This window comes from Miniopterus schreibersii (genome assembly GCF_964146895.1).
Source record: "Miniopterus schreibersii genome assembly, chromosome: X".
Lineage (NCBI taxonomy): Eukaryota > Metazoa > Chordata > Mammalia > Chiroptera > Miniopteridae > Miniopterus > Miniopterus schreibersii.
Genome location: NC_138104.1, coordinates 93,255,747 through 93,283,332, shown reverse-complemented (window position 1 = coordinate 93,283,332; position 27,586 = coordinate 93,255,747). Strand labels below are relative to the sequence as shown.

General features: G+C 44.0%; 1 protein-coding gene across 5 annotated transcripts in view; it reads left to right on the top strand.

The window, feature by feature from the left end:
* Positions 1 to 27,586, top strand: part of PDK3 (pyruvate dehydrogenase kinase 3) — a 155,628-nt gene that overhangs the window by 44,265 nt on the left and 83,777 nt on the right. For 2 of the 5 annotated variants that reach the window (XM_081124818.1, XM_081124817.1), the window contains exons 7-11: positions 5,525 to 5,601; positions 6,874 to 6,975; positions 7,413 to 7,523; positions 10,442 to 10,555; positions 12,207 to 12,346. In XM_081124818.1, the coding sequence (XP_080980944.1) occupies positions 5,525 to 5,601; positions 6,874 to 6,975; positions 7,413 to 7,523; positions 10,442 to 10,555; positions 12,207 to 12,346 (544 nt within the window). Of the gene's footprint in view, positions 1 to 5,524; positions 5,602 to 6,873; positions 6,976 to 7,412; positions 7,524 to 10,441; positions 10,556 to 12,206; positions 12,347 to 14,614; positions 14,823 to 27,586 lie in introns of those variants that run through there. The other 3 variants (XM_081124820.1, XM_081124819.1, XM_081124821.1) reach the window with 3 other exon arrangements.

The window sequence follows — 27,586 nt, the reverse complement described above, 5'->3', positions numbered from 1 at the left end:
TAATGTATTTAATCACTTCCCAGCGAAGGGGTGTGTGTGTGTGTGTGGAGGGTGGGTAAATTTGTGAACACGTGGAAAGTACTTCTGTACGTTAGATTCCTGGAAGTAGAATGACTGAGTCCTAGAGTATGGGCATTTACAATGAAAGATAAGCCAAATTCCCTCTCAAAATATATCAAAACTGTATTTCTCTTACAATGAGATCGAAATGTGAAAAGACTTCAGGCTGCTGCTGTAGGATATTTGCCCTACATTCTACTAGAAGGCATGGAATCAAAGCTGCTTTCAGAGTCCGTTGGCTTCTCTAAGACCTGTGCCCTGTTTTGCATCACTGCACTGTGAGGACCGAGGGCTTGGCTTGAGCATCCCCGAGGGGAAGCACCTAAATATTCTCTCTCTCTTCCTCCTGGCCAGGCGGGGCCTCACCTCACTGTCCCGCCTTCTGTTTGTCAAACATGGAGCTTAAATTCCCAGATAGTGACCAGTTGCTCTTTCACACGAGGGGGCCTCGGTCACCGAAGGCCAGAGCGGCACGCGGGTTCCTGCTGCGCCCGGTGACAGCTGTGTCAGCGAGCGCCTTCCAGCGAGGCTGTCGTGCTGGGCAGCGCACCCCGCCCGAAGAAGAGCTTTATCACTCTTTTTGGCACTGCCTCCTGCGTGATTTTTTAAGCCCTTTTTCCCATCATTAAGATAAACGAATGCTGGTGGTTATAGGCAGCCTCTAGTTTTCTGGTGCTTTTAGTTAATGTATTTATGATTTATAGTTATGATTTCTTGAATGTCAAAGCTCTTTGCAGGCCCAGTTAAAGACTGTGCTTTATCTCTAATAAGCTCTGTGTTAGAGATGCAGGTCCGATGGAGGCTGGTCCTGAACACCTTAAGTAGACGCTGGTGCTTCAGAATGAGAGAGAGTGTGCGTGCCCCCCACAGCGTGATGGCTGTTCGCAGGGCGGGTCGGATCAGATCCAGATACGTACAGATTTATTTTCAGAGCCTGTGTGAACTAGCATAGCATCGCCTTGCAGGATGCTCCCGCTGCCCAACGGGTGCCTTTAACAACTGTCAGTGACTGCAGCGCAGCCGCCCTCGCTGTGCACTTCAGAAGGGTAAGGCTGCCATTAACCCAAAAGAACAGTCCGTTGCTGCCTGAGAATGTAAGTTCTGTCAGTTTGACATATCACCTTTTTCCCCCTGAATTTTTGTGTGTTTTTTACTTTTCCAGTGTAGACCCCTGAGAAAGTGGTAAGTAGGGCTATGTAGAACATACCGTGTGAATGCCACACTACTTACCAGTCCTCACCAGAATTCTGAATATTGGGGGCTAGCTAGAGTAAACTTCCTCTGTTATCCTTTCTGTGACACATTTAACAGGAGCCTTAAAAGTAACAGAATTTTATTGACCTCATATGAGGTGTCAAATATTTCTGACTGGCCAGCTGTGGCAACCCCTGTGGGTTCCTCCAAAGACAAGTGGCCATTTCATCACACTTGTTCTCATCTCCCTTGAGAAATCAGTTGGCAAAAATTCAGCAAATATTTCTTTATATATATATATATATATATATATATATATATATATACACACACATGTATGTATATGTATGTGTATATGTATGTATACATATATGTTTTTATTTCAAAAAGTTCAGGAAGGGAGAGGGAGGGAGAGAAAATCAATGATGAGAGAGTCATTGATCGGCTGCCTCCTGCACGCCCCCTGCTGGGGATGGAGCCCGCAACCCGGCCATGTGCCCTGACTGGGAATCGAACCTCTATCTCTTGGATCCTAGGTTGATGCTCAACCGCTGAGCCACACCGGCTGGGCACAAAGAAACATTTCTAATTGACCTTTTCTGCATCCATAGTATGGTAAGGCAGCAGGGCTCAGGGGAAAGATGGGAGCTTTGTAGCTTAGCCAGGCAGTAGAAATTCTGATTCTAACATTTACACGTGGGCCTTAGACAAGTCACTTCTCGTCTGATAGTCGGCTTCCTCCTCCAGAGGCACACCCTGTGCGCAATAAAAGGATAATGTTTGTAGGGCCTCAAATGTAGCACGTGGCACGTACTGGGTATTTTAGAAAGGGTGGCTATTGGAAGCCAGGGTTGACTTGGGAAAGATAAGACTTGTATGGTTACTACTTGGCATTTTTCATCATTTCTAGTTTAGTCTTTCCTGTCAAGAGGTTGATTGCTAGCTTTAGGTTTGGTGGGAAACAGAAATTGCAATTTATGCTATGTATATTTTGTCATAAGAGGTTTCATAGAAAGGGTATATATCTACCCTGGGATCGTTGACCTCTAGTTTTTCAATATTGGATACTTTTGTGGATATTTTCAGGCAAATGGTTCTATAAAAAAGTCGAAAAACCATTACTGGTAGCTCCATTAATACTTCATTAAGTCTTGAGCATGAAAACCTTGGAAAATTTTTTCCATTGACTTTTTAAAATGTACTCTTAGATGGAAAATTCATATTCCATTTGTGTCTTATTTAGAAAGTTAACAAATATCTATTAGGAGCCCACTACAGAAAAGCCACTGGGTCCGGGATTAGGGAAGGGTCATGGACAACACATTTGGCATGGTTTTAGGAGGAAGGAAAGACATTTAAATTATAATGTTCCCAAACAAAAGTACAAGTAATTGAGCAAGTCTTCAGAAGGCTCCTAGAGATTGTTGACTGAACTGGAAAAAACCCCACAATAAAACAATTAAAGGTATTTTAATCTCCCTGAGATTTGGAGTGAAAAGCTTTAATTCAGAAGGCTGTTTATGTTACTAATCATGCCTTTTGGGACAAGATAAACTAAACATTTACTCCTGGAGCTCCGTTAAAATGACGATAATGGAATACGGAGAAAAACAGCAAAGAAACCAGGAGGTTCATCAGTGGACCACTGATCCCGCCTCCTGCCAGAGGGTACAAGGCGGCAGTATGCCGAGGAACGGGACAGAGCAGGAGAAGCCACAGAGGAGGCGGCAGCGATGGCGTCTGCTGCCAGCTGTTATCCTGGAGGGACTCTGGGGGCAGAACCAGAAGGTGCGAAGGACTGAAATGGGGAGCGGCAAGGTAGGGGTTAGGTGAAAGCCAGTGTAAGGTAGAGCATGGAGGGGCGATGGGGAGCCCTTGACTGCCTGCGCTTCGCCTACAGCCAGTCACAAGCATTTTCCCCTGGGCAAAGTCCAAACCAGGGTACTTTCTTCAAGAACAGCCTGGAAAAAACAACTGGGCTGTTCATGTAAGTGTTGTTAGCCCCAAGTAAAGCCCTCTTCGTTCGAGCTTTTGGAGGACTCTCCCGTCAGAGGCCAGCTTACGACCTGCTCATCCTACAGCCAGTTGGAAGTCTTGACCAGTACACAGAGCTCCAAGTGAGCCTTCCCAGTTAGGGAAGGGCCCCGGGGGGAAGGAGCGGCAGGTACCCCATATGATGAGCCCATTCTTCAACAAGCACACCGCAGCCCAGCTGTATCAGACCTCGGGTGAAAGCCAGCAGCGTGGACGAAAACGTGACTGGTGGTAAACTTCTCAGCCGCACTGCCATGGCCCGAAGGCCACCCCCCTTTCCAGATTCTGGGAGAGAATGATTTTGAATCAGGAATTCTGTACCCAGCCCAACCTTGGACCAGGGGAGTCAGAGGAGTAAGGGTTGAGAAATGTATCTCCCATGCACACCTTGCTGAGGTAGGTTACCTGGTGGGCTTGAGGGTGCGCTTAATAGGAATAGAAGAGACAATGAAAACATGCTAGAACTTCAGTCAAAAACAATTTGAGGAGGATGGCTCCGCAGCGCGTTTGGAAAGCAGTTGGCTCTAGTCTGAAAAGTCTTTAAGAGTGGAGTAGGTACCGTGCGATAGGATAGGAAGCTGAATGAGCTTAGTGCTATGGGGAGGAAAGCATATGTTTCTTGTCCAGTTAGCCAAGAGAAAGGGTAGTTAGAAGCTCCGGGAAGTACATAAAACTGCATCTGAAAGACGTGGTCCAAATATTCCGGCGACTTAAAAGGGGTGGTCTGATTTTGAGCAGGTGGGGGACAATGACGAGAATCCACTTCACCTGGAGACTGAACCTTCCTCAAGTGATGCGCGAGTCATGTCATTGGATGCACAGGGAAGGAAATGTTGTGGCTGCTCTGCAGTGATCAGCGTTTACCTAGTTATGATGTTACCTACACTGTAGGCAAAGTACAGGAGAGTTCCTTAGGGTCACAAAATAGAAGGTAATTATCAGCCAAAGGACTAAAGAAAAACTAGTAATGAGTGGCTGCCCCTAGGCGCAGTCTCCGGGGCGAGATGGGAAAGCGGGGAGGGACTTGTTCTTTTCTTCTTTTTAACAAACTTTAAAATCATTTCTATATATTACCTTAATAATTTTAAAAGTAACTGATCATCAAAGGATTTAGAATCAAAAGCACCTCTTCTGCCCGGCCAGTGTGGCTAAGTGGTTCAGCATCAACCTGGTCAGGGCACATGCCCAAGTTTCAGGCTCGATTCCCAGCAGGGGGCGTGCAGGAGGCAGCCGATCAATGACTCTCTTTTATCATTGATATTCTCTCTCTCCCTCTCCCTTCCTCTCTCAAATCAATAAAAACATTTAACAACAACAACAAAACCACCTCTTCTGCTATGGTGGGCAAGTCACATAGCCTCTGCAAAACCTGTGTCCTCACTAATAATAAAGCCACCCACCCCTTGAGCCACACAGTGTTGCTATGAGGATTCAATTGGGTAATGCATGTTCAAGCTCTTTGTAAACTGCTAAGAACCAAACGCATGTTCTCTCTATACTGTTAATCATGTTCTTTATTAGAGGAAGTGCTTAGGTTGCAATTATAACATGGGTGACTGTGTCTGTGTTCTACTTGAGAAAGTTCGCATGGTTTTGGTCTCGAGTGATTTCAGGTCATGAGGACTACACTTTCTAGTTCTTCGTGCTTGACAATGGAATTTGATATTTCTCAGATTTCCCCCAGAAAATCTCTGACACAAGGAGAAAGCACTGTAGGTCTCAGCGGGGTGTGGGGGGAGGGGGGTGCTAGCTGCTAGTAGAAAAAAGTTAGTGAACCTTACATTCTCCTCTATAATGTGCCTTGTTTGTCATCATTTAACATTGCTGTTTAGTCCAATTCACCAAAAAGATGGGCCCCTGTTCCTCTGTGGCTTCACATTCCCCCTGCTGACCACTGCTGCCTCCCACTATGAGAAGCACCGGGCGGTATTCGGGTGGCCTCTCTAATGCTCCGAACAGTATGACGTGGGTGATGATGCCCCAATTTCACTCAACTAAGTTCCAAAGCAACTGATTACTTTGCTCAGGTACACATAGCTGGTAAGTAAAAGAACTGGATCCCGCCCCAAAGTTGCTGGGCCCCAGAAGCATTTGCTCGGCCCTGCCTTTGGAGTGGAAGCCTAAACGAGGCCTTTGTGGAGTTCAGTTTTCATGTGCTCGGAAAATAGAATGCAAACATGTTGCCTTTCTCTGAGTTCCTGCCCTTATTCATCCCCGGTTTTGTCTCTGTTTTCAGCCAAAGCCCCAGGCAAACCCATTCAGGTAGTTTATGTGCCCTCGCATCTGTTTCACATGCTGTTTGAGCTGTTTAAGGTGAGTGGAATTTAACATGGACAGGAGCCTTTATTTGAAATCACTTTGATTCGGGGCATAATGGGTTCATTAGGTTAGCATAAGAAAAAGGTTTTGCATAACCTTTTTTTCAAATTCTATTTCTGATATCCTGTGGGTTTTATAATTTGTACACTGGGAGACGACAAATGGCCGTGTACAGTGTAGTTTGCGTGAATATTAGTACATATTGATTTTGAAGCTTAATTGTACTTCAGTGATTTGATGTAAAATCCATACTGTTTTTCCTTCAGTTAGGAGATTAGAGATGCTTTTTAGTTTCCAAACCTGGCAAGGCTCTATTGATGGTAGCCAGATCAAAATAATAAAAAACATTTTTACTCATATTTATGCTTCTGAACATTAACCTTGCTGGTGCATTAGTAGTCGGTCTAGTCCTGGGAGCTGCCGTAACCCTTCTACATATTGGAGCCCATTCAGAAGATCTGACAGAGGCAGAGGAGAGAGATGCGGGAGGGCTAGGCCAAGAAGGACCCCCGCACACACACAAGAGTCATTAGACTCTGTCCCGCGGAAGCTGTTGCTTTTGTTAACCGGTAGCTAACAGCATCTACAGTAGCAGGATTACAGGCACAAGGCGCTTGGGCTAGAATTTCCCTTCTTCCGATATGTGCGAAACCCTAAATTGAACACCTGAGAATCAGTCACGCTGATTTGCTTCCCACAGTGACACTGTGATGTAGCACTTGGAGGCTGAGATGGGCGTTCAGTTGTGAACTTGCTCACCGGCTGTGGCTTTTTCAGAACTTCTTTCCCACTGACGGGCCTTCTGCTTTTTCTCCCAGCCAAGTGGTTAATTTCTGGCGGAGCGGGTTTCTCGCCGCCTTTAGAGGGAAGGGGTTCTGTAGCTGCAGACCCATGGGTAGGGTTTCAGGTGCACCGGTGAGCCCCTGCGGCCCCCTTACATGGGATACAAACACTCGTCTTGGTTGAGAGTTGAATGGTTTGAACACCCTAAAGCCAAACAAAAAGGAAAAAGGAAGTAATGAATAGATGTGGCAGATGGGCCTCAAAGTGGATGAAAAACAAGGCATCAGGAAGTGAGTGTTTCCTTGATCCAAGCGCACATTTAGCTCAATTCTTTAGAGGGGGAAAAACACACCGTATAAATACTGCTAATATTTCCCCCACAAAAGAAGTGTGCATAAGTAATCTCATCTCGTGCGAGTTTCTTTTTTTAAACTGTGGTTTGTGAGTCAGTGGTTTGCTAAAGAAAAGGTCTTATTATTTCAGAACTCCATGAGAGCAACAGTCGAACTGTACGAAGATAGGAAAGAGGCCCACCCAGCGGTTAAAACCCTCGTTACTCTGGGCAAAGAAGACTTGTCTATTAAGGTACCTGCTTTATTTGCACATATGCTTTAATTGTCAATTCATTTCATAGTATGAGGCATTGAGGAATCAGAGGGAAGGGCCGAAACTGACATGTACTGAACGTTGGATTTGTAAGCACTGCGTTAGATCTTTGGCTTAAGTTAGCTCATTTAACTTCATCAGCACCCTGTTTCTCAGGGAGCAAAAACGGAGTCTCAAACCCATGCCTGTGGGCTCCCACGGCACTTTTCTGCCTCCTTTTTTTTACACTGTTCATGAAGGGACCATATTTCATTGGGGGTTTAAAGCCCGTGTACGTTTTAGAGTAATCTCATATGGATGGACTTTATTTAATAAACTTGTTGCCAAAAGTGAAATAAAATTAAAAAAAACAAACAAACTTGTTGCCTCGTATTAAGTATAGAATGGCTCCTCCTCTTCTTTCTCCCCCATTACAGATCAGTGACTTAGGTGGTGGCGTCCCCCTCCGAAAAATAGATCGTCTTTTTAACTACATGTATTCAACTGCTCCCAGACCAAGCCTGGAGCCTACAAGAGCTGCCCCTCTGGTAAGCGTCTTAAGCTGCTGCTTCTGGAAAGACCCTTAACGTGCGCAGGGACTCTGATGGGGCTGGGCGTGAGCCTTGTTGCATTGGAACGTTTCCTGCGTGGTTTGGAGGAGGGAGAATTTTATGTCACCGCTACTTCTTTGTGAATCCTTTGGACTTAGATTTCTTCTCTGATTTGTGTCTGAGACACACTCAGAGCTCAGTGCCACACTCAGAGCTCAGTGCCTTACTCCCAGATGCAGAGAAAAGGCATTTCCCCCGTGGTTACGAGTGCTCCAGGAGTGCCATTTACCACCCGGGGCTACCCTTGGAGGGGGTGGAAGTTCAGACCCGGGTGAGGAAAGGAACAGCGCAGGGTGCCTGGCTGCAGTGTGGTCCTGGCACTTTGGCGTGCGTGCCCTAGACGGCCAAATCACCCTGGGCCCTTGAACTTCCCTGCCAAATTTGTTTATATAATTAAAATGTTAAATTGTGAACACATTCCATTTTTTATATTAAATAACATAAGCAGGAAACGTATAGGTGGCGTATGCATTTTCCGAGCCCTTTCTGTCTCACTCTGGAAATAACCTTCAGCCCTATTAAGTCAGTGAGAAAAGCCTGGTTACCATGGCAGCATTGAGATCCTGGTAGGGCCACACTTTCTTCCCCTGCTGAGTGTTTCTAATTGACAAACAACAATTGAACCCTTTGTCATTAAACACAGCAACATCTATCAGTCTGCAAAATGGTTCAGGGTATAAATTAAGCTTCATTTTCAAGTCCTACCTGACGGGTAAGCACGTAAGATTATATTTTATTTGTATGAATAAAATCTAACACTCTGCATTGTTTATTCGAGACAGAGTTTATTAACTCAGCATGTTGAAAACAGAGAGGGAGTCACGTCAGATTCAAGAAAATTCACGAAAGATCAATTTTGAAAGGCATTGCCTTGACCAGGCTCTGGTAACTACTTAAATAAATGTCAAAAGGAGGAAAAAGCCCAGCCGGCTTGGCTCAGCAGTGGAGCATCAGCGTATGATCCGGGAGATCGCGGTTCGATTCCCAGTCAGGGCACAAGCCCGGGTTGCGGGCTCCATCCCCAGCAGGGGGCGTGCAGGAGGCAGCTGATCAATGACTCTCATCATTGATGTTTCTCTCTCTCTCCCTCTCCCTTCCTCTCTCTGAAATCAATAAAAACATATTTTTAAAAAAGGGGGGGACCCACTATGAGCAAATCTAGAGTCCCAGTTATTTAAAAAGAATATAGTTAGACTATTCCAGGTGTCAAAATAGCATCCTGGGGATAGCTGGTATGTCCTAGTTATTTGTTAGTGAAACTGAACACAGGAAGTAAGAGACCTTAAGAAATATCTGTGTGCGCCCTCCCATTTTCCAGGTGAGGCAAGAAGCTTAGTACCTTGCCCAAAGTCACCGAGCTGGCCCAGCACTGGCCACGTCTGCGTTCTTTCCCGTGTACCTGTGGCCTCTCCTTGGGAGGAAATCTGCCCACTGACGTCCCTCCCAGTTAGTAACTGCCTCGGCTTTAAAGGGGCCTGTGGGCCTGCACTGCTAGAAAACCTAATGTCCTCACCAAGCACCCTACTGTGTTCCAGCTCCGTGATGCCACACACGCACTTCTTTCTCAGAAATGCCCTCCTAGGCAGCCCCTGTTGATCTTTTGGCATCCTGGGAAAGCTTTCTGAACCTCCTCGCATCAGGACTGCGCTGGCCCCGGGCGTCCTCGGCGGGTCCCCACAGACCCGAGGAGGGTCTGGGCCTTGCTGGAAGGACAAGGCTGATGGCCTCCGCCGCTTCCTGGAGTGCGCTGGTTTTTCCGCTGTGGTGATCTCAGTCACCATTATGGATATTTTGTCTTCCCTGCTGGCCATGTTGCCCTTAAATGACAGGGTTCACTCCTCTGTCACACCCAGCCCCTTGAGTTGGGCCTACCCTGAGGAAGAAATCTAGGAAAGAGTGTAGAAATCCATGTAACTTGGTAGAATTGCTGTTTTGTAGTAGCTATAATAGCAATCTCCATATATTTAGTTTCATTACGTCTTATGACGTAAGTTTTTTTGTTATTATTATTACGTTTTCCGATGAGCAGACAGTCTCACAGAGGTGCAGTAAATTGCTCAGACTTGCACGAAAGGTAGGTTTCAGCGTAGGTGTATCTGAGCCTAAAGCCCGTGCGGCTGCCGCTCAGAGTGCGTCACCCCCCGCCTCCTTTGTTACCCGTGGCAGTGGGCTTACTCGGAGGGACCCAAGCTTGCGGTTCAGCCTCTCCCCCTCCCCCAGCATCGCTGACGTCACTCTCAGTTCTTGTTAATACCCGAGACCCCCCCCCCCCCCCCAACAACCTGTTACTGGCAGGCAGGGTTCTACGATGCAGAGATATAGGCAGGTACTGGAATTCTTTTCTTGTCTCTAAAAATACGTAGACTGCCGCATATCCGTACCTTGTGGTGTTCCCAGAACCTTAGGAAGTGGCCGCTCAGAAGTTGTTTTCTTTTCAGTGCGTAGCCTTGGTCCGGGTAGGTTTGCACTACTGTGCTATTTAATTTCATTCTCTCTCCACAGAGCAAGGGGATCTGATAATGAAACTTCGGAGTGACGTGGTTTTAGTTTTGTTGCCAGTTCAAATTCCACTTGATCTGGGGATTTGCTTTAAAAAATGTGCTTTCAAGTGCTAAGAAAGCCTTAGTCAAAAATTGCAGTATTTCTGTTATTTTCCATGCCTATGAGAAGTGTTTTTATGGAGTGCAAATAAATTGTTCTCCACAGATGAGCATATACATCATTGTAGAGGTTGAATCAATAGTTTGTTTTCTTTAAATCCGAATCAAGAATTTATTTTAATCTTGAACGATCCTCATACCAAACGTGTTAGCGAGTGTGCCTGTCTCACTGAATTCATTTTCTTTCCTCTGTAGGCTGGATTTGGCTATGGCTTGCCAATTTCTCGCCTGTATGCTAGATATTTCCAAGGAGATCTGAAACTGTATTCTATGGAAGGCGTGGGTACAGATGCTGTAATTTATTTGAAGGTACTGCATTTTGTTTCTGTTAGTATGAAGGCATCTATGCTTTCAAGCTATAAGTTCTAATAACTAATAGATAATAGACCATAGCACCTATCATCTCTTATATTCAGTTCAGTTTTACTTCAGTTTTATGTGAAAATCATGTTATGTCCCACCCTTAATTTTCTACTCAGATATAGCAAAATATGAAATATGGAGCTATAAGGAGTAAAGTAATTGATTTTTAAAACTATAATTCAAAGTTGTGGTTTTCAAAAGATTGAAAGGCTTCATCTAGAAAGAGCCAGATGATCATAACCTGGAGTCTTAAATGTAAGTCACGAAACCATAAAAATCCTGGAAGAAAACATAGGCAGTAAAGTCACAGACATCCCACGTAGTGGACTTTTCACTGATACATCTCCTAGGGCAAGAGAAACAAAGGAAAAAATAAACATATGGGACTACATCAAACTAAAAAGCTTCTGCACAGCGAAAGAAAACAGCCTCAAAATTCAAAGGAATCCCATGGGCTGGGAAAACATATTTGCCAAGGATGAATCTGATAAGGGGCTAACTTCCAAAGTGTACAAAGAACTCATAGCACTCAGCAAGAGGTAGTCTTTTGCTTTAAAAACTTGCTGGCTTTCCCAGCGTCCCAAGAGTTCAGTGATCATAACATGGTTATAAAAAAGGCTGATCCAGTAACAAGGTTCTCTAACACAGGCTTTCTCATTCGTTGGTGCTGTTAGACTTTTCTTCATTTCTAAACTCTAGAATATGCGATGTTATTTTTTGAGTAGGTAACATAGGCACATACTACAAACTTCGAATGCTACAAAAGGGAAAAGTCTCTCCCCCTCTGGCCTCAGTCACCCTGTTCTGTTTCCCAGACGTAACCACAGGTGCCAACTTCTCGTGGATCCTCTTGGAAAAATGTAATTTTTTTCATACAAATGATTATTTCAGCACTTTCCTTCTTTTTTTTTTTTTTTTTTTTACTTTCTAGTATATCTTGGAGATCTTTACCTATGTGTAATATATTACATCCTAACTTAACCAGTTATTTGGAGTGTTTATCTTAATGCCAGTGCATTCGAATGGCGTGATATTTGATAACACTTTATGAGTTATGTTTGTAAATCTAGTATGTATGAGACTTTATTTCTTTCTGGGCCCTTTGGGAGAACAGGTGCCCAGTGAACAACAGTGCTTGGTCTAAGACCATATAGTCAAAAGTGTCTCAAAGCATTATTAACTGGATTCAAATGCTCTTTATTCTGGTCAGTACTGGCTTTGAATGAGTGGATGTTTTTATTCCTTTCAAAAAGCTTTCATTTCACCCTGGCTGGTGTGGCTCAGTGGTCGGAGCGTTGGCCTGCGGACTGAAGGGTCCCAGGTTTGATTTCAGCCAAGGGCACATACTTCGGTTGCAGGCTTCATACAGGAGGCAACCAATCGATATCTCTCACATCGATGCTTCTCTCTCTCTCTCTCTCTCTCTCTGAAAAGCAATGGGGGGAAAATATCCTCGTGTGAGGATTAAAAAAGAAATTTTAATATAATTCAAAAAATATGCATTAAGGTTTGTAATGTTTTAAATACTAAAATTTGGACTCGTATTTCATGTGAGACAAATGACACTGTGGCCCTTTGGTGTGTATTCTTTTATTAGGCTCTTTCGAGTGAATCCTTCGAGAGGCTTCCAGTGTTCAATAAGTCAGCTTGGCGCCACTACAAGACCACACCTGAAGCCGATGATTGGAGCAACCCCAGCAGAGAGCCCAGAGACGCTTCTAAATACAAGGCAAAACAGTAATAGTTTACTTCCCTTTCTATTCTGGAGTATCTGATTTTCCCCAGAATGTGCCAGTCAGACAATTGATACTTCCAGCTAGATCTTCTTTGTGGTTTTATCACTGGAAAAGCAAAGCGAGCCCTGGCCGGTGTGGCTGTTGGTTGGGCATCGTCCGTGCACCAAGCGGTTGCCTGTTCGATTCCCAGTCAGGGCACATGCCTGGGTTGCGGGCTCCGCGCAGGACGCAGCCGATCTATGTTTCTCACTCACATCGATGTTTCTCTCTCTCTCTCCCTCTCCCTCTCCCTTCCTCTGTCTCTAAAATCAATAAAAACATTTAAAAAAAAGAAAAGCAGAGTGATCCCTAAGGAAATATTGGAGCAGCTTTCTCACCCCAGACAGAAAAGAGAGCAAGAATTGGGTAACCAGAGGAGCCCTTCAAATAGGGGCCCTGCGCTTCCAGGAGCCCTTGCACTGTGGAGGTCTCAGCAGTTAGTGGTTTATCCTGCCATGAATTATATTTAAAAAGTGATTGAGTTGGCAGTTTATCATCATCTACAGAGCCTGACAGAAAAAAAGTTAGGGAAATTCTGTGGGTTGAAACTGAAAAAATAAAGAAGTTAAAATTATCAATCAAGATAAACAAAATGTGGTATATCCACACAGTGGAATATTATTATTCACCCTTTAAAAGGAATGAAGTTCTGACACACAGATAAACCTGAAATCATTATGCTAAGTGAAATAAGCCAGACCCCAAAGGACAAATACTACATGATTGCACTTATATGAGTTACCTAGTGTAGTCAGATTCATAGAAATGGAAATTAGAATGGTGGTTGCCAGGGCAGGGGGGATGGGGAGTAGTTTAATGGGGAGAGAGCTTCAGCTGGGAAAGATGAGAACGTTCTGGAGATCAGTTGCACAACAGTGTGAATGCACTGAACACTACTGAACCGGAGGCTTAAAAAGAACCAATCATGTTGGTACTTTTTATTCAAATTGAACATTGCAGTGTTTCTCCCTAATATAGTTTAAGTATATATTTCTTCTTACCCTGAAAACTTTGTCTTAACATAACGCAACAGGAAGGTGTTTGTCTGCAGATATAGTTTATATAGCTTTGTACTTTTGTACCATTATGGTAGCATTGGTCTTTCTGGTGAGGGATATAAAGGGTATCTATACTGACATATTATTTTTTTCGATGGAAGTATTGTGATGGACCTCTGAGCAATATTGTGGGACTGGTCACTTACCTCAAATGATGACATTTAGAGGAGCTTGGTTCGTGCATGTGAGTGCAAGCACACACGTGGGCATGCATGTGTATACACACACACACACGTGGGCATGCATGTGTGCGCGCGCACACACACACACACACACACACACACACACCCCTGGCCAAGATTAAGCTAAATCACCTTGAAACACCTGGATCTGTTTCCCTTGATTCCAGTTTCAGTCTGTATGTTAGCCAAGTAGCATGTTGGGCATCCATGTAACGAATTAATTCAAACCATTGCTCTGATGGGCGAGTTGTTTGGGTGGTACAGAAGCAGTTTTTAGAAATGATAACGTCCATTTGGATTGTAAAAAGATGGCTTTAATCGAATATTGTTTTAAAGGCAATTTTAAAACTAAATAGTTTAGCAGGTTGTATACTAATTAAGTATGAGTCTTAATTTTTAATATAGTGTTAGACTAACATATTTGAGCCAAAAGCAATTTTTAAAATTCTAAAATGGTTAGCCCAACAATTAAAATTGTTCAGTTATACAAGTAGGATAATTGGTGTTGGTCTTTGGAAACTATTTAGTAAGTATGGTAAATTCACTAGGTGAATGAGAAGTTCTAAGAAAACTTATTCTCTAATCAGATTTTTAACAACAGTTTTATTGAGATGTAATTCATATACCATAAAATTCATCTGTTTAAAGTGTACGATTCAGTGGTATTTAGTGTTTCACAGAGTTGTGTGACCCTCACGCTATCTAATTTTAGAACATTTTCATCCCCCCAGAAAGAACCCCTGCACCTGTTAGCAGTCATTCCTCATTTCTAATCAGGTTTTTGCCTGAGAGTAAAGAACTGTTTTAAAGTATATATAAGTAATTAAATGGTAATTCTTTTGCTGCAGTAACCATAGGGAATGATTCTGAGATAAGGCAAGGGGTCTTTGAATTACCACCATAACTGAATACTTTGAGTAAGTCTTGGTTGAAATAGAGAAGCTTATACTCCTGAACTCACTATGGATATTCCCGTTATTTTCTTTGTAGAGACAAGATCAAGACTAATAGAACTTTCTAGAGAACTGAATGCTTTGGTCCTCTCTGTGAAGAAAGATCATCTTCTGCAAGTCAACCTCTGAACTCCTTTCCTCTGCCAACTCTGAGCGTGACACCGTAGTTTTTCCAGTACTGGACCTTTTTCAGAGAAACTGTCATGTAGCTACTTCAGACCTTCCAACTAAAGTAGTAAACTGCGTACCTTTTCCTTGTATGTTGTGATTTGGTTGGTGCCTGTCATAGGAGAGCACAGAGCCTCGGGGGCGCTCTTGTGTCCTCATGCCTCTCTCCTCATTGTCATAGAGTCCAGTGTCTACAGTGTCCCCGGGGTCCTAAGCTCCTTCCTCATTCCACATACAGCAGATCTGTACTGTTGCGCTTGGTGACCAAATACCATGTTTGTCCCAAACCACCGACTGAGGCCTGGGGAGCCTGGGACTGAAGCCGTCAGCTGAGCGCCTTGATTCAGCCCCAGGGCCCCCCTCTCTCACGCCCCCCTCCTCGCTCTCTGAGAGTCTGGCCTTCTGCCATCTGCTTGTGTTCTCATTGTGAGGTGCGTGTACTTTTGCATTCCGTCTTCAATGCATTGGTTTATTTTTAAATTCACTTGTATACCTCTCTTCTGTCCATTAAACCATTCTAAAAGTTGTCTTGGGATTTTTCACTTAACTGCTTGGTTTCAAAGATGTTAAGTGAAAACTACCTTCTGGCCACTGTCAAGTTTGTAAAGAGCGGGATGTGGAGCTCTTATGCTTGTGTAGACTCTTTACTAATCTAACTCTGTTCCTTTGTCATGTGATATTCCTTCGTGGTTTTCTAAGGAATTGCAGGTCCTCATGTGATGTACCTCACTAGCTGTAAAACAGTCTACCATAGGGAAAAGTTCTTTCTGGTTTATTTTGGAAAATGCCCTAGGTCTTCGTAATTTTCATTCTCATGACTTTTCGCCAGTTTTAGAGTTGCTGATCTGATTTTCCCAATCCTTTGCTTTTTGCTGGAAGTTGGAATTGGCAGAGGACTGGGGGCGAGGGAAAGGGAGCTGTTGCTATTTGCCCATAGAAATGGCAGCCATCCGAGAGTCCTGATGACAGCCCGCCACTTATGTAGCTCCGTGGGATGTGCTGCTTTCGTTTCATCGTGTGGTAGTTCCCTTCATTGTCAGAAAGACCTCAGTCCTCTCTTCAGTCCTTAGAAGGATCTCATGAGAGAAGGCATAATCAGGTAAAAGAAAGGCAACGTACTTCCAAGTCAGGGGCGACGAGTTGGTCCTTATGGAGGCCGAGTCAGTGTCTTGGGGACGGGGCTTTTCCATATGATTTTTTCTTTGTGTAAAACAATGTAAAAACAGTGCTTCTTTACATTAAAAATCCCTGGCTTCCTTATAAACGTTAACAAGTATATGAGCGTCTTGCTAGGCCCCTGTTTCCAACATGTTCCTTTACTCTTTCAGGAATGGTGCCCCGTAGGGGGAGGCAGCAGGTTCCAGAAGTGCCCCCCCCGTTTGAGGCATGCCCAGTGATCATTGCGCGCTTACAGCAAGCTCCATGTGAGGGTTGAAGATGGAAAGTAGGGTGTGGGAAACTCCTACCACGTTCCTCCCTTCACAGCTTTTTCAAAAGTAAAGATTTCTTGCAATGGCTTAGTGACTTAATTGGTAGTCCTTTACTGATAAGCTTTCTGGTTCACTCGTGTCCGTCTGACCCCAGTACACTCCTGCCTCCTGTTTGTTTTCTGCGTTAAGAATTTAACTTCGCTCCCAAAGGAACCATAAGAAGTTTCAGGAACATCTGGCCTCTGTTTAGTGGCCCCAAGTATTCATTTATTGTTTTTGGTGGCTGCGCATGATTCTTTGAACTTAGGTGCATCCCTCCGGCTGTTTGATGGGTTTGTCTCTAAGCAAATAGTCAAGCATCTACATATAAGTTGTAATATAAATAGCCAGTTGACCCCTTTTCCGCGAAATTGGTTTAGTTCCTCCAGTTCCTCTGCCTTTCATTGACTTGATTTTAAGTATTTGGAGACTGTGTCTACTACTTGGAACAGTGCCTGGCACATAGTAGGTGCTTAATAAATACTAGTTGAACGAAGGGATGAAAACAGAGACATTTACCTGGGTTGGAGGGCAACATTTTTCTAAATGCTTAAACTATCTGTTTCCAAATTAAAACTCATTCCGTTCAGGAGCTGTGGAGGTACTGAGATCCTCTTTGTAGTGCTGAGCAGGGACTTCAGAATGTAGAGAAATGGAAGAAAGGAAGCAGGGGTAGGTCCACGGAAGGCTCCGATCCCTTCTTTGTCTTTGAATGTTCATTTTGACGCCTTGCTGCAGTGGGTCTTCCATCCGTGGCTTTATAGCCTTGCCTGTAGATTCCAAAGGACTTTGGCCTACCGCACCCTCGGTCCCGCCATGCCGAGGTGGCCCGTGCAGGCGTTGGCTCGGGCTTGCGTGAGGCCCAGAGCGGTGCGCTGTTTGCCAAGGTGGCGTGGCGCCTGAACGCAGGACCAAGGTGAGGAGATGGATGTTATTCCTCGGCCTGTACCCTCAGCAGCGCGCCAGGTGATTAGCATTATTCGTTTTGAGGCATTTTGGGGGTGTACCAACTCTCCAGGGGAAGATGTACACCAAAGTTTTTCTCTGATGCAAGAGAATTCCTTTCAAGAGAGGTTCTCTTCTGTGTGTTTTCATTTTGGCAGGGTTAGTTAGAGGAGACAATCGAATGGATTCGGCAGCTTTTACCTAGGAAGACAGGCACCTTAAAGTGTATAGCGGTAGGCAGTTAGTAGAGTTATTTAGAATTAATTTTATGTTTGAATGAACTCAGTGCTTACTGCTGGCCCTTCGTACAAAGACCTCTCATTCGAGAGTTGATGCTTTTATCTTTTAGGGGACCCGATGCCGCTGCGTTTAGCTTTTCTTGCATATTTACAAATGGCCTGCTGTTGCTGTTCCTTATGTTCGGTAACTTGGCTGGCTCTCAGATTCTTGGGTCACATCCTTTGTCCCTCGGTTCTTTGAAGCCCTCACTTTATTGTCTTGTAGAAGTGTCTGGTGGTGCTGAGAGGGCTGAGTCCAGACAGATCTTTCCTCCCCTTTGGAAGATGGCCCGCTGGTTTGTCCTGGGTGCTTGTGATCTTTCTGTGTATCCTTGAATTCAGGAGCTTCATTCGAGCATATCTCAGAGCTGACAGTTATCTGTTGGCCCTGTCTGGCTCTCAGTGAGCGTTAGGTATTGACGTGCGTGCGGGCCTCACTGTATTTCTCGCGGGTTTATTTGTTCCCTTTAACAGGTTGTCCCAGGCCTGACTCCCTGTTGTCTGTCCTTCGCATTTATCTTGCCCTCGATCGCTGTCACCTTGTGTCGCCTCCTGCTGTGTGGTTTCTTTCCGTTTCCCGTAGCGTCGATGCCTGGCCTTGGTGCTTGAAATGCGGCTTTCACGGCCGTCCCGGTTTGATTTTTTTACCCGTTTCTTTCCATAGCTCAGCCAGCTTTTTTCTCTCATCATGTCGACCTCTTGGGCTCCTTAGTTTTTCGTTTCTTTGGAGGCCGAGCTGTGTCGTCTACATTTTTGTGGTTTCTGAAATCCTTCGGTTTGCGGAGCGTGTTCACCTGCCTTTTGTTCCTTTCATTCCGCGTCTCCCGTGTTGTTTTGCTCTGTTGTTGTTGCACAAGTGTCGCGATGGCCTTTTCTGCTGCTTGTTTTGCATTGCAGGGGACCCGTCCTGCCTGCCCGGGGAGAGGCTGGGTAAAGCCTCCTTGCCTCCTTCTCCAGGGTGAAGGGCTTGAATGAGCTGAGGCCACCCCTTGCTGGGCGTGTTGTGCTTCTCATAGTGCTCTCTACGCGTGGCCAAGGGGGAGAAGCAGAGCCTCCTTGGGCCCTGTCATCTGGGCGCGCCTTCCGTGGACACGGGGTCCTCTGCCCAGGGTGGCCACGCCCCGTGGGGGAGAGGGTTCCCCTTGACTTTCCCGCTTCCATTAGGCGTGGCGCTAGCAGGAGTGGGGGGTTCCTGCCCGGGCTCTGCCGGGTGACACCTGCAGCACGTCCTCGAATGGCAGCTGCCTTATAGCATTAGTGAGATGCCGTAGGAACTTAGTTCTTGTTTATATCAATTAGCCTGTGGGAAAATTGGTTTTCATACACATTGTTTCACTTAAAACCAAAGAGCCCATCCATGACGCTAAGTGAGGACTTGGCGTGGGCAGCGTTTGTGCGATTGGCTTCTGAGTTACTCTCTCTCTGCACTGGGTGCAAATGCTGCACCTGAGATCTCAACCTCCCCGCTTCGGTTGCTGCTGGGAATGCGCCCACGTAGGATGCACCCAGTTCTCCTGCCTGCCACCTGTCCTTCTCCAAGTCAAGAAGAAAGGAGTGGTAGAGAGCCCTTTGGAACGCGCTCATGAACAGCCCAGCAACTGCGTCTTGCCTGACAAATTCGAGAATCTTCCTTTGATGAGTCCCCAATTTCATTGAATCTGTCAGACCCTCCCCTGGAGTCTTTGGAGTGGTGGTAGCTTTTATTAGATTCATTACAGACAGCTTTTTCAGTTTTTGGCTGTGTGTATTGAAGGGCAGGAGCACTTAGCTAAACATGCATTTATTCTGCCATCTCTCCCAGTGGCGCAGGTGCTTAAACATTAACTTTGAAGATAATGTTCTTCATAATCACAGTCGGTGTTAGTAAGCACAAGGACCCAATATCACTGGCAGGAGAGAAGCATTAACAGCTTGATTGATAAAGGATTTTTGTTTATTGTTCTTAGTGGAAAGATAACTTTTAACTCAGGTTACATTGATCAGAGATACCAGTACCTTCTGGCTTGAAAGTAAGGGACATGGGACATTTTAATGAATGTAAGATGCTATCAGCCATGGACATTTATTAGTTTATTAAATGTAATAGAATATTTCAGACAAACACCTAATCGGAGTCATCAAGAGAATTATAATCTATTTCTTACTAACACTTCGCTAGTCTAGCTGCCCCACTGAGGGTAGTTACCCTGTGAGAGCTTTACTATGATACAGGTTTGCTTACCTGTCTTTTCAATCAACTCATTTTATAATTTGGTTCATTAAGAAATAGAAAAGTTAAAGGCATCATCAGGATTATTTCTGTGATATACATTTAGATGGTTTGTAGGTCCGGGGCCTACTGTAGAAACACACAAGGGACTGTTTCAAAAGAGCACGGACAGGTGGATCACAGGGCGGGGTTTTATTTGGCCTGTTTGTGGGGTCTCCTTTCCTGGGTGGCCAGCATATTCTACGAGGCAGTCTTTTCTCACCTTCAGGCCCAGCCTGGCATAGTGACCAAGGAGTGTGCGTGGCAGCCTGGCTCCCTTTAGTTGGGGACTAATCAGACTACTCTGTGCAGTGCCTTCACCTAAGGTCAGAGTCATCGCCCTGGTTCTGTCCTGGTGTGAAATGGAGACTTAAATATGTGCCCACATGTAAGAGACAAAGGAAATTAAAGTGGTAGACAGAGAAGTAATGTCAAGGAAAGTCATGTTCATTCCTCCATTTAAATACTAGTGAGCATCTACGGTCTGCTAGCAACTGTGCTGAGTGCTGGGCACGTGCAGTGGTCTAAGCAGACGGAAGTCCCTGCCTCAGGGAGCGCAAGTTCTAGTAGAGGAGACAGACAAGACATAAAATGAAGGAAGTTTCTAGTATACTTGGGAGACAAGTGCTATAGAGAAAAATAAAGGGAGATACAGGGGCCCAGTGGAGGGCACCATCCCTGTAAATATTTTCATTGTGGACAGATGCATTCCTTAGATGAGGAGGTGTTGGTGATCCCTGAGGTCTTTCACCTTTGTATCTTTTTTTTAAAATCCTCACCCGAGGATATGTTTTCTTGAAATTGATTTCTAGAGAGAAAGGAAGGGAGAGAGAGAGAAGCATCAGTCAGTTGCTTGCCATGCACGCCCCAACCAGGATCAAGCCTGGAACCTTCTGTTGTGTGGGACAACGCTCCAACCGGCTGGGCCACCTGCCAGGGCACCTTCGTATCTTTTTATCTGAATTTGGAGTCTGTCTTCTGTGCCTGGCTCTGTGTGTGGCTCTGCAGGGACCTGGCCAGTGCCTGGCGCTGTGGCTTTGGGTGGAGAGCAGACTGAGCCTATTGCATTTCTTTCTTCTTTTTTTTAAAATAAATCTGTATAGTTAAGACAAAAACTGACAGTGTGATATGAAGTTTACATTTGAACAAAGTTTTCACAGAAACCTACCACATACCTAAAAAGATTTTACAACTGAATTCTAGATGCAAGTCTCGATGATGTCAAGAACTGATGGAGATCATGAGTCAGGACAGCTTTTTGGGTAGTAGTTAATTAGGTTTAAAAAAGAATTTTTGTTTTGTGTTTAATCTTCTCCTGAGACCAGGGCTTTTGAAATAATCCAACTCTCGAAGAGTTTTGATGAACTTGTGCTGTCAGGGACTGAACCCTGCCACCAGTGGTTTCAGGGTTCAAAGTTCAAGAAACAGAGAGGCTCCAAGACTTTCCGCCCTAAGAGCATGGGCCCTTCTCTTTACGCTCACACCTCCTGTGCCACCCTCTTCCCCTCCCCGAATACCTCAGCCAGTAGTTGGGGTGCACAAGCTAATATTTATAGCTTCATAATTGGAAAAGAAAGGCTCTTCTTGTCAGTTCAAACATTAGCACCTCTAAGACAGAAAATCTGCCTATGTATACGCTCCAATAAAAGACTTCCCCTCCTCAGCCAGTTTCCACCCCCAAATGGCAGCTTTGGTAACTTATCAACTGGCTTAAGCTCAGGTGGGGACCACCTTGGCTTGTGTCAGGCATTCACAGCTTTTTTTTTTTTTTTGGCTTTGCAAACTTGATGCTTTGTTTAATCTAATAATTAATGTATAGTTGAAATTATACCTAAATACTGAAAAGAAAAACCATAATTTTGTTTCAACACTTTCTGATATAACTATAATTTTGTTTCAATTACAGTTAACATACACTATTATATTAGTTTCAGGTGTATAACCCAGTGATTGGACATTATATAACTTACTAAGTGATCACCCTGATAAATTTCATACCCATCTGGCACCATACATAGTTATTACAGTATTATTAACTACATTCCTTACACTGTACTTGACATCCCTGTGACTGTTCTGTAACTACCAATTTTTACTTCTTAATCCCTTCACCTTTTCACCCATCCCCCCAGTCACCCCATCTTTCAAAATCCCTGTCCCCTAAGCCCCCTCTCCTCTGGCAACTACCAGTTTCCTCTCTGTGTCTATCAGTCTTTTTCAATTTTGTTTGTTCATTTATTTTGTTCTTTAGATCCCACATATAAGTGCGATCATATGCTATTTGTCTTTCTCTGCCTGGCTTATTTCACTTAGCATAGCACTCTCCAAGTCCATCCATGCTGTCCCAAATGGTAAGATTTCATTCTTTTTCTAAGACTGAGTAGTATTCCATTGTGTATATACCACAGCTTATTTATGCAGTTGTCTGTTGATGGGCGCTTAGGTTGCTTCCATAACTTAGCTATTGTAAATAATGCTGCAGTGAACATAGAGGTGCATATATTCTTTCAAATTAGTGTTTTGGGTTTTTTTTTTGTTATATATACCCAGAAGTGGAATTGCTGGGTTATAAGGCAGCTCCACTTTTAACTTTTTGAGGTAGCTCCATACTACTTTCCACAGTGGCTGCCCCAGCCTGCATCCCCACCAGCAGTGCAGGAGGGCCCCCTTTTCCACACCCTCGCCAGCACTTGTTGTTTGTTGGTTTGTTGATGGAGCCATTCTGACAGGTGTGAGGTGGTATCTCATTGTGGCTTTAATTTGCATCTCTGATGATTAGTGACCTTGAGCATCTTTTCATATGTCTCTTGGCCATCTGTATGTCCTCTTTGGAGAAGTGTCTGTTCAGGTCCTCTGTCCCTTTTTTAATTGGATTGGGGTTATTTTGGTGTTGAGTTGTGTAAGTTCTTTATAAATTTTGGGAATTAACCCCTTATCAGATGTATCATTGGTAAATATGTTTTCCCATTTAGTAGGTTTTCTCTTCAATATTTTAATGGTTTCCTTTTCTGTGCAAAAATAGTTTGTTTTAGTCCTGTTTGTTTATTTTTTCTTTTGTTTTCTTTGCCTGAGAAGATATAAAGAAAAAATATTACTATCTTTTCTTCTAGGATTTTTATGGTTTCAAGTCTTACATTTATGTCTTTAATCCGTTTTAAGTTTATTCTTGTTTATGGTGTAAGGAGGTGTAGTTTCAGTTGGGGGGGCATGTATCTGTCCAATTTCCCCTGCAACATTTATTGAATAGACTGTCTTTACCCCACCATATATTCTTGCCTCCTTTGTCAAATATTAATTAACCATATAGTCCTTGGTTTATTTCTGGGCTCTCTATTCTGTTCCATTGATCTATGTGTCAGTTTTTATACCAATACCATGCTGTTTTGGTTACTATGGGCTTGTAGTATAGTTTAATATTGGGTAGCGTGATACCTCCAACTCTGTTCTTTCTCAATATTACTGAGGCTATTGGGTGTGGGGGTTTTTGTTTTTACTAAAATAATTCGTTGCTCTTTTGAAAAATAAATTAACATTTATAATAGAATACCAAATTAGATTTAATCTAATGTATTAACAAAGCATAGTATACTCTATTAAACAAGGACTTCTAACTCACTGTATAACTAAATAAAAAGTAAGTCAATTAAATACTTGGTTTAGTTAGGGGCAAACATTGGTCACTGCCATTTAATCCTATAAATTTATGCCGTTTCACCTTTAAGGGGAAACAGCATAGGGGTCTCCCTGCTCTTCCCACTAGAAATGTACTGGAAAGTGACAAGCCTAGGGCGGAAGAAAGGCTGCTATTGCAAGTTGGAGCTGAAGTAAAAATTCTATTTTCAGTGCCTTGGAGGAGTGGAAGGGGTGTGTGTTATATTCACTAGGCCTACATGGAAGATACTTTGATCATAAAACAGCCCAGGGTAAGATTTAATTGTGGAATGTGGTGAGCATGGTCATGTCCTAATTCTTTCTGGGAATTTGGAAGTGTTGCTGGTCATGTAACCATATTCAGGGTTGAGAGATGCTAATGCTGTGCCTTCCTCAGATGCCATAGTGGTTCCTACCCTAGGAGTAGAGGTAGGGAGGTATTGTCAACTTCAGAAGATGGCTCCATATAAATTTTTGGATTATTTAGCTCTGCAAAATACGCCATTGACATTTTGACAGGGATTGTGTTGAATCTATAGATTGCTTTGGGTAGTATGGACATTTTAATGATATTAATTCTTCCTATCCATGAACACATATGCTTCCATTTATTTGTATCTTCCTCTATTTCTTTCTTCAGTGTCTTACAATTTTCTGAGTACAGGTCTTTTACCTCCTTGGTTGAATTTATTCCAAGGTATTTTATATTTTTGGTGCAATTGTAAATGGCATTGTTTCTTAGTTTCTCTTTCTGATAGTTCATTATTGGTGTATAAAAATGCCGCTGATTTCTGGATATTTATTTTGTATCCTGCTACTTTACTGAATTCACTTATCAGTTCTAGTAGTTTTTTGGTGGAATCATCCGGGTTCTCTATATACAGTATCATGTCATCTGCAAATAATGACAGTTTTGCTTCTTCCTTTCCAATTTGGTTGCCTTTTATTTCTTCCTGTCCAATCGCTGTGGCCAGGGCTTCCAGTACTATGTTGAATAAGGGATGAAAGCGGACATCCCTGTCTTGTTCCCAATCTTAATGGGTAATTTTTGCCCATTGAGTATGATGTTGGCTGTAAGTTTGTCATATATGGCCTTTATTATGTTGAGGTATGTTCCCTCTATTCTCACTTTGCTGAGAGTTTTTATCAAAAATGGGTGTTGGATTTTGTCAAATGCTTTTTCTGCATAATTGATAAGATCATGTGATTGTTGTCTTTCCATTTGTTTCTGTGATGTATCACATTTATTGATTTGTGAATATTGTGCCAGCCTTGCCTCCCTGGAATAAATCGCACTTAGTCATGGTGTATGATCTTTTTAATGTATTGCTGGATTCAATTTGCTAATATTTTGTTGAGGATTTTTGCGTCTATGTTCATCAGGGATATTGGCTTATAATTTTCTTTCTTTGTAGTGTCTGTCTGGTTTTGGAATTAGGATAATGCTGGCCTCATAAAATGAACTTAGGCCCAGCCAGGCGTGGCTCAGCGGTTGAGCATCGACCTAGGATCCAGGCGATCGGGGTTCATGCCCAGGTTGTGGGCTCTATCAATAACTCTCTTATCATTGATGTTTCTCTCTCTCTCTCCCCCTCTCCTTTCCTCTCTCTGAAATCAATAAAGGTATATTTAAAAAAAAAAAAATGAACTTAGGAGTCTTTCCTCCTCTTGAATTTTTTGAAAAGTTTGAAAAGGACAGGTGTTAATTCTTCTTTGAATGTTTAGTAAAATTCACCTGTCAGGCATTCATAGCTTTTAGGCAGTCTCTCACATTCCTCGTTTAAATTGCCAATGACATTTTTGGACAAGATAAACTATTCTGGACACAGAACCGAATCATTAGTTGTTCTTGCCATTTGTTCTTTTCATTGTTTCACCATTTTCCCATCCAGGCCCCACATTTTAACAAAAACAACCTTACCCACCTCCCTTTTTTCCCTGCCATCCCTCCCACTCCCAAATAATACACCAGTAATAGCCAAAAACTACACACGCGCTACGCCATAAAAATGCAGTGAAGCCCCGTTGGGGAGAAGACTGTGGTTGTGGAGACGCCCTTTGGAGATCTGTGGTGGCCTTTTGCTCCGCCGCACCCGTTCTGCCAGTTTGTTCTTCGTTAGGGCCCTTCGCTTTTCCCAGCCTGGTGCGGAATGGGCTGCCTTGAAACAGCCTCCTCCCCCGGCTGGGACGGGCGTGGGTGGCTTTAAGGCAGGGGCTGCCGCGGGCACAGGGGCACCCGGGCTCCTCGACGGCCGCGCCCAGACCAGCTCGGCCTCACGGGGTGGCTGCATTTCCTCGGACGCGCGCTCCCCACTGGCGCCCGCAGCTCCAGTGCCCCGGCTCCAAGCCCGGGCCAAGGCTCGCGGCTTCCTGACTCTTCTGTGCCCTGTGCCTTGCTGTCCCCTCCTTAGCTGCAGGGTCCAGCCGCTTGGCGCCGGCCTCCGTCGGTGCGCCCTCCTCGCGCTGGCCTTGGCCGCGGGTGGGCGCAGTGCAGCTTCTCACCCAGAGCCCCTCCCGCTCTGCGGGCGCCCCCGTCCCCTTTCCGACGCCGCAGCCCCGGCCTCTCCCCACCACATCCTCCTCGCCCTCCTCGCCTAGCGCCTCCACTTCTTGTTTTGTTTTCCCCATAGTGCTGCCAGCTTTCTGGTATAAAGGGCGCCACCGCCGTCTGTGGCGGTCCCCGCTCCCTGGGAGGAAACAGCAAAGCCGTGGGGGACACTTCCATTCTCTGACACCTGCCTCTCTAGTCGCCGCGGAGGGTAGAGCTAAGTGATGGAGAAAGAGATGGGATGCTGGGATGCCTTTAATCATTCCAATTTCCCATCTTTAAATGGACTTATTTGCATATAAATAAAAGCACCTTAGGGCGTCACTACTGAAAGTCTGCAAATAAATGTCTGATACAGTTTAGTGCCTGCAGGAGAAGAAAGCCTGCCCCTTTCTCGAATTAATATCCTCGCGGTGGTGGTGAACCCCTAACAGCATTTGCCTTCCCGGCTGCGCCTCCCTCCCCGTCCAGCGGCGGCGGCTGTGCGGGGCCAGCGCGCTCCCCACCTGAAGGGGCCTCTGCGGTGTCGGGCGGGGTCTGCACGCATTGAAATGACAAGCTTCGGAGGCTGATGTCTGGAGTCCCATGGTCTAGCCAGTTTGGACTGTTGGGAATATTTTTTTGGTGGGATTTTTTTTAAATGTTAGAGATCTGAGTAGTAGATTTGTGGTAATTCTGGATCCAGGAAACTTAACAGTGAAAAGAGTATGAACTTAACCTGAAAAATATTTCTCTGTTCTATAAATCTCTCAGCGACATTTGGATTAATCAAGCATAATTAAATGTAGTTAGATTTTTGTCAGATTGTAGTTCAAAATAATATTCATATTTGGAGAGGCTAATATATTCTGTAGAAATTTTATTAAGCACTTTAGTTAAGCAAACACTAAGAACAAAATCAGCCTCAGGAAGGTTAATTACTAAAAAAGCACAAAGTATAGTAGATTATGTAAATCATTTAAATTTTGAATACCGTGGTTTGAGCTTTAATTTGCATAAAGAGGTATTTGGGATTTTTTTTCACATATTTTCCAAAAGTTCTAATCATTTTAGGAGTTCGTCAGGTTCACTGAAGTTTTTCACATTGTAATTCCCAAAGTGAAGAATACAGTGCTATTCTTAATTTTTTTTAAAAAATATCTTTATTGATTTCAGAGAGAGGAAGAGAGAGGGAGAGAGAGATAGAAACATCAATGATGAGAGTCATTGATCGGCTGCCTCCTGCAGGCCCCCTGCTGGGGATCGAGCCCGCAACCTGGGCCTGTGCCCTGACCAGGAATCGAACTGCGATCTCCTGGATCCTAGGTCGATGCTCAGCCACTGAGCCACACCGGCCAGGCGACAGTGCTGTTCTTTAAATTGCAACTAATCATTGTGGGATTCCACTAAGTTTGTTTCAATTGTAAGAACTCTATTTTTATTTCTGTACCTTTAAAAAAGTGATCTTGAGACGTATTAGGAGAGAAAATGTATATAAAAGAAAGAATGTATGTGAAAGCATCCCTCTGTGCCTGACCTTTCGAGAAATGAAATGAAACTTTTAAAGAAAGGCAAAACATAAGAGTTTTAGCCTATAATCATAAATCTTTATTTTTAGCAATTTCTTTAAAGGGAGAAGTAAAGAGATCAAATTGGTTTTATATGTTATATTTTTTTGTACTCAAAAGAATTACGTTTTCACTACCCTTGCATGTCTCAGGGA